Source organism: Ascaphus truei, chromosome 15 (genome assembly GCF_040206685.1).
Source record: "Ascaphus truei isolate aAscTru1 chromosome 15, aAscTru1.hap1, whole genome shotgun sequence".
Taxonomy (NCBI): Eukaryota; Metazoa; Chordata; class Amphibia; order Anura; family Ascaphidae; genus Ascaphus; species Ascaphus truei.
In genome coordinates this window covers 20,069,058-20,076,344 of record NC_134497.1, presented here as the reverse complement: position 1 = coordinate 20,076,344, position 7,287 = coordinate 20,069,058, and the positions used below count along the sequence as shown (strand labels likewise).

Here is a 7,287-nt window from a genome sequence, read left to right as displayed (position 1 = left end):
CCCAGCCCTCCCTCACATATCCCCCCAGCCCTCCCTCACATATAACCCCCCAGCCCTCCTCACATATACCCCCCAGCCCTCCCTCACATATACCCCCCAGCCCTCCCTCACATATACCCCCCAGCCCCCCTCACATATCCCCCCCAGCCCCCCTCACATATCCCCCCAACCCCCCCTCACATATCCCCCCAGCCCCCCCTCACATATCCCCCCCAGCCCCCCCTCACATATCCTCCCCCAGCCCCCCCTCACATATCCTCCCCCAGCCCCCCCTCACATATCCTCCCCCAGCCCCCCCTCACATATCCTCCCCCAGCCCCCCCTCACATATCCTCCCCAGCCCCCCCTCACATATCCTCCCCCAGCCCCCCCTCACATATCCTCCCCCAGCCCCCCCTCACATATCCTCCCCCAGCCCCCCCTACATATCCTCCCCCAGCCCCCCCTCACAAATCCACCCCCAGCCCCCCCTCACATATCCCCCCCAGCCCCCCTCACATATCCCCCCCAGCCCCCCCTCACATATCCCCCCAGCCCCCCCTCACATATCCCCCCCAGCCCCCCCTCACATATCCCCACCATGCCCCACCTCACATATCCCCACCATGCCCCACCTCACATATCCCCACCATGACCCCCCTCACATCTCCCCCCCAGCCCCCCTCACATCTCCCCCCCAGCCTCCCTCACATCTCCCCCCCAAACCCCCCCTCACATCTCCCCCCCGACCCTCCTCACATCTCCCCCCCCCAGAACCCACTCACATCTCTCCCCCCCAGAACCCACTCACATCTCCCCCCCCCCAGACCCCCCTCACATCTCCCCCCCCCCCAGACCCCCCTCACATCTCCCCCCCCAGACCCCCCTCACATCTCACCCTCACATCTCCCCCCCCCAGACCCCCCTCACATCTCCCCCCCCTCACATCTCCCCAGACCCCCTCACATCTCCCCCAGACCCCCTCCCCACATCCCCCCGGCACACTGACTGACACACACTGACTGACTGACACACACTGACTGACACACACACACACACTGACTGACACACACACACACACACACACACACACACACACTGACTGACTGACTGACTGACCTGACTGACTGACTGACTGTCACACACACACTGACTGACTGACTGACTGACTGACTGACCACACACACACACACACTGACTGACCACCACACACACAACACACACACCACACACACTGACTGACACACACACACACACACACACTGCTGATGACTGACACACAACACACACACACACACACACTGACTGACACTCACACACACCACACCCACACACACACACAACTGACTGACTGACTGACTGACACACACACACACACTGACTGACACACACACACACACACTGACTGACACCACACACACACACACACACACTGACTGACACACACACACACACACACTCGACACTGCATTACACAGTGATTTATTGAACCCCCGAGCCAAATCTTCGCAGATAGATCACAGGAGAATGGATCGATCGGCAACTTAGCTAATCGCTTGTCACTGTTGGGATTGCATTGATGCGCATATTGAAGGGAAACATATATTTTATTTATTTATTTTTAAGGCAGCTTGAACTGCTGCTTTAAATCCAACCTAGTGACGGGAAAACATGAAATCACTTGGAGTACATGACTTCATTGAAAAGGATGAAATCACCATTTAACCCTTTGGGTCCCTTTTGATGTAGCTGCTATGTCACCGCGTCTGGCCCCATGATGTAATAGCTACGTCACAGTAATCCTGCTGGTTTTCCTAGGGGAGATTACATTCTGTGCTCTTGTGCAGGGCAGGACGGATCTATCACTACGTGGGATAGAAGGGAGAGGGTCTCCCCGTCTGTTCTGTCATCACTGAGGGAACGATCACGTGACCCCGCCGTCACTCAAAGGGTTAAAATAACTGTTTTACTTATTTGTGTATTGTGGAAGAAATCCTGTTCTGTATTTCTCCAGGAACATGTATGTGTTTGATTAATGAGGACATTATAATTACTTTGTTTTCTATGGAAGTGTTATGTTTTCTTGTTTGCTAAACGGATTTTTTTAACCTGACAATTCTCTACATTTAACCTATTAAATATGCCATTGTTGTTGGGTCACGTTATTCATAGGAGGGACTGCCCCTTTAAATACCATTTTCCTACTCTGCTTCAGTCTAAATAAATCCTGAGATTACAAACCCATAAGAGATTGTACAATCAGGTCAGGGGAGTGACCGCATGTATGTGGGAAGGGATTTGGTGACTTATCCCGCCTGAACATTCACAAGAGGACACACACAGGGGAGAGACCACATGTTTGTGGGGAATGTGGGAAGGGATTCAGTGTGTTATCTGTGACCTATGTGGAGCGATGGGATGCGTGGGGGGGGGGGGGGAGGGGTCAAACCCAAACTGACATTGTTACCTCATTAGACTGGCTCAAGGCTTTTTCTATAGTCCAGTTTCCAAATCAGTCCAGGGCCTGTTATAAGCTCAGGTTGCTAATGGAACACATTCCTGCTACAACACCTTGTTACATCAACCCCACTTTCTGTTTAGTTCCACCGGAAGAAAACTCACCTTTGTGTCACTTGTCATCTTGTCGGGGAATTGTTAATTACAACAGTGTTTTCAATAATTTTTTAAGTAATAAGAAAGTAGTCACTGGTGTCGCCTGTGGCTCCCATTCCAATCAAACTGTGGGTACATACAAGTGAGCCATCGTATATACATTGCTCTCCATTAACTTCTGTTCTCCTCAAAACTGTAGAGAAGAAAGAAAAGACAAGTCACATTATTATCAACCTGTATCTTTTTTCAGCTCTTGTATAAAATAGACATTACTTTGAGACCTCACTAAATGTCCCAATTTTAGGTTTGTAAATTGTGCGAGAAACGAGGAAGAACAGAACCTTGTGGCGTTGCAGTACCACAGGATAATCTCCTACAGAACCTGCACAGACCCCCCCCCCCCCCCACACACACACAGAGCTCCTGGTCTGGAGATGAATATGGGAAAGAGCTTGGTATCAAGGTGGGTACGCTGTGGAAAAGTAACGCGCCAGCACAAGGTAATCAGGAATATTCAAGTAAAAACTGCCGTACATCAAGTTCTGATATTTATTGGAACGGGATGAACGGCATAAATATCGCAAATATTATATCACCTACTCCAGGCTGGCGTTAGCCCTGTCTTTCCTATGTATATAATAGCCAATATACTGCCCATTATATACATTGGCAAGATGAGCTAAATCAACATGGAATAGATGATAAAATAGTTGTTAAAATACATTACATATTAACCCATTAGTAGTCCACAGGTCAACTAGTCATCGGTTTCCATGACTAGCTGACCACACAGGGGATAATATACACATTACACTACCTACCCACCTTTGCCACCATAGTGGCTAGTAAAGCATGGTTAGTTCTTGGTTTGCCCCGAAGGCATAAACTAAACACTACGGCTCAGATACATCCAATTCTGTTACAGTGGCGTTAATATCCCACCTGGGGAAATAATAAACTAACGGGTATTATTACTGCAATTTTAAGGTGGTATATATCAAGATTGTGGTAATAACTTACTGGGTGCGATATTTGGGCCAATCTCGCGATATGGGAATTAATGCGACCGTTAATAATGCTTTACATACCGCATTGGGTTAATATTTCTATCATAGGCTTCTGTAATGTCTATTATTACAGAAACCTATGAGCAAAATAACATTAACCTGTCTCATAAGTGAAACCAAGTGATTTGTATCGGCGCTAAACAACACCCATAATAAAGTGACAAAATATTTAAACACTGTGAAAAGTTATGTAACCCAAAAAATACTTCTCGACCTTCCAAGGAATATGTAAGGATTCCTTACAGAAACAGTCTTGGTCCAAGGGGGGGGAAGGGAGCGATATATTCAGGAACACACCAAAAATAAAAGATAAATACAATAATGGTGCAGTATATTAACACAACATGGGAAATGATGTACTCTTGGCTCTGTAGAAATTCCTACTTACAACAAGTAGAGTAAAAAACGGGCAAGGGTCTGACACTGTCCGTGTATGTGAAGCTGGATCTTCAGCAGAGAAGGAGATTCTAGATGGGAATTGATTCCGCACTGTGACGTCATGCTACTACTGTGCTCTCGCCACACCCGCCATACGTCGGCGACGTGCAAAAGCGTTTTCAGCGCCGTTCAAAGGTGCGTCCGGTAGTGTGTAAGCCAGCGCAGCGCGCGTGCGCAGGCAGCACGGCAAGCAGGTGCAGCTCACACCGCGCGCAGGTGCAGGACAGCAGTAGTTGGCCGCAAGTTTCATAATCTGCCACCTGGACCCCTTCCAGTACCTGGCCCACACAGAACTCAGCCACAACTTCCATGCTCGGGTGACTGTTCCACACCAAACTCTCTGGTGCACAGGTGGGCCCACTCCCAATGCTACACACAAAAACAATCACAAACAAACAAAAAAAAACAGTCTCTCATACACACACACAATTCACAGTGTAAATATAGACGTGCAAATAGCTAAAACGAGGTGGGGGGGGCGGGGGTGCCGAGCACATGCGTTCTAAGTCAAACTTCTTTGCATTTTCTCACTGAAATTGGGTTTGGATTTTAATTAAAAACATCACAAATACAATTTCTGTGACAAAACAGTGACAAAGGACAAAGAAGTTTCACAAAATGTGCGTGCTTGGCGTGCACACACACACTCACTTTTTTTGATAACTAATGCCTAATTTTCTAATTATGTATTTTTTTTGTCTAGTATAAAGACGAGCGCCAATAATCCACCCATGCCAACACTGCATGGTTGCTTTTAGCAGTCAGGATTACCTCCTCAAACATCTGAAGTTCAAACACCCAAATGAGTATATGGAAAAGATGAGGACAGAACAATCTTGCAACATTCCAATAAATATGACAGAAAATGCATCTTTCAACCAGTCAAGGCAATTAATAAACAATATAACTGCTTCTCATTCAAATATATATGTATTAGCTGCTGCCACAGGAAAAGATCTTGGAGAAAGTGAGAAGAGTCTTACTTTATCAGACCAGAACGCACAGAAGAGAACACAGACTGGGGAAAAACCGCATGTATTTGGGGAATGTGGGAAGGGATTTAGTCATTCATCCAGCCTGAGGAAACACAATAGGACACACACAGGGGAGAGACCGCATGTATGTGGGGAATGTGGGAAGGGATTTAGTCGGTTATCCCACCTGGACACACACATGAGGACACACACAGGGGAGAGAACGCATGTATGTGGGGAATGTGGGAAGGGATTTAGTGACTTATCCCACCTGAACATACACAAGAGGACACACACAGGGGAGAGACCGTATGTATGTGGGGAATGTGGGAAGGGATTTAGTGATTTATCCCACCTGAACATACACAAGAGGACACACACAGGGGAGAGACCGCATGTTTGTGGGGAATGTGGGAAGGGATTTAGTCAGTTATCCAGCCTGAACACACACAAGAGGATACACACAGGGGAGAGACCGTATGTATGTGGGGAATGTGGGAAGGGATTTAGTCATTTATCCAGCCTGAGGAAACACAAGAGGACACACACAGGGGAGAGACCGCATGTATGTGGGGAGTGTGGGAAGGGATTTAGTCAATTATCCAGCCTGGACTTGCACAAGAGGATACACACCGGGGAGAAACCGCATGTATGTGGGGAATGTGGGAAGGGATTTAGTCAGTTATCCAACCTGGACACACACACGAGGACACACACAGGGGAGAGACCGCATGTATGTGGGGAATGTGGGAAGGGATTTAGTGATTTATCCCATCTGATCAGACACAAGAGGACACACACAGGAGAGAAACCGCATGTATGTGGGGAATGTGGGAAGGGATTTAGTCATTTATCCAGCCTGAGGAAACACAAGAGGACACACACAGGGGAGAGACCTCATGTATGTGGGGAATGTGGGAACGGATTTAGTCGGTTATCCAGCCTGAACACACACACGAGGACACACACAGGGGAGAAACCGCATGTTTGTGGGGAATGTGGGAAGGGATTTAGTCAGTTATCCAACCTGAAAACACACACGAGGACACACAGGGGACAGACCGCATGTATGTGGGGAATGTGGGAAGGGATTTAGTGATTTATCCCATCTGATCAGACACAAGAGGACACACACAGGAGAGAAACCGCATGTATGTGGGGAATGTGGGAAGGGATTTAGTCATTTATCCAGCCTGAGGAAACACAAGAGGACACACACAGGGGAGAGACCTCATGTATGTGGGGAATGTGGGAACGGATTTAGTCGGTTATCCAGCCTGAACACACACACGAGGACACACACAGGGGAGAAACCGCATGTTTGTGGGGAATGTGGGAAGGGATTTAGTCAGTTATCCAACCTGAAAACACACACGAGGACACACAGGGGACAGACCGCATGTATGTGGGGAATGTGGAAAGGGATTTAGTGATTTATCCTACCTGGACACACACAAGAGGTCACACACACAGGAGAGAAACTGCATGCATGTGGGGAATGTGGGAAGGGATATAGTCATTTATCCAGCCTGAGGAAACACAAGAGAACACACAGGGGAGAGACCATATGTATGTGGAGAATTTGGGAAGGGGTTTAATGATTTATCCCACCTGAAAACACACACTGGAGAAACCGCATGTATATGGGGAATGTGGGAAGGGATTTAGTGATTTATCCAACCTGAACACGCACAAGAGGACACACACAGAATAAAGACCTATCTCTAAAGCCAGGGATGTTTAGGGATAACCAGCGACTAAGATGCTCACATATAAGTGCGCACATGTATCTGTTATTACGCTAAATCACAATGAATGGTGACTTTAGTTTATGGTGCATAGAACGAGCATTTTAAAAGGATAAAAAGTTATAATGTTTTAAATGCAGGTTATTTGTATCATTCTTATTGTAGTTTTATTTAAAGAAAAATGTTATTCTTAATGTTTTATATTTCCATGCTGTTGGTTCTAATAAAATGTGCTTTTCCCATTATGCTGATGTGTTATTTAGTCTCGCTTCGCTTTGAATCAGGATTAGGGGAGTAAACCCCATTTGAATACTGTGGCTACCAAAACCGTGGTGGTATAGTTATGTAAGTCTATGGCGGCAGGAGGTAGACATCACTTCTTAATATATGAGAGCAATAAAGGTATACCCGTTCAGACTAATGCAGGGCGGGGGGCAAAAACCAGGAGAAGTACAAACGGGCACGTCC

At 47.3% G+C, this 7,287-nt stretch overlaps 1 protein-coding gene across 1 annotated transcript; it reads left to right on the top strand.

The window, feature by feature from the left end:
- Nucleotides 1-2,873: 2,873 nt before the first annotated feature.
- Nucleotides 2,874-7,062, top strand: LOC142466654 (uncharacterized). Its single transcript, XM_075571908.1, is given in 3 exon segments — nucleotides 2,874-3,055; nucleotides 4,801-6,115; nucleotides 6,117-7,062. Coding segments are annotated over 2 exon segments (1,659 nt in total). The 5' UTR covers nucleotides 2,874-3,055; nucleotides 4,801-4,841; the 3' UTR covers nucleotides 6,502-7,062.
- The last annotated feature ends 225 nt before the right edge of the window (nucleotides 7,063-7,287 follow it).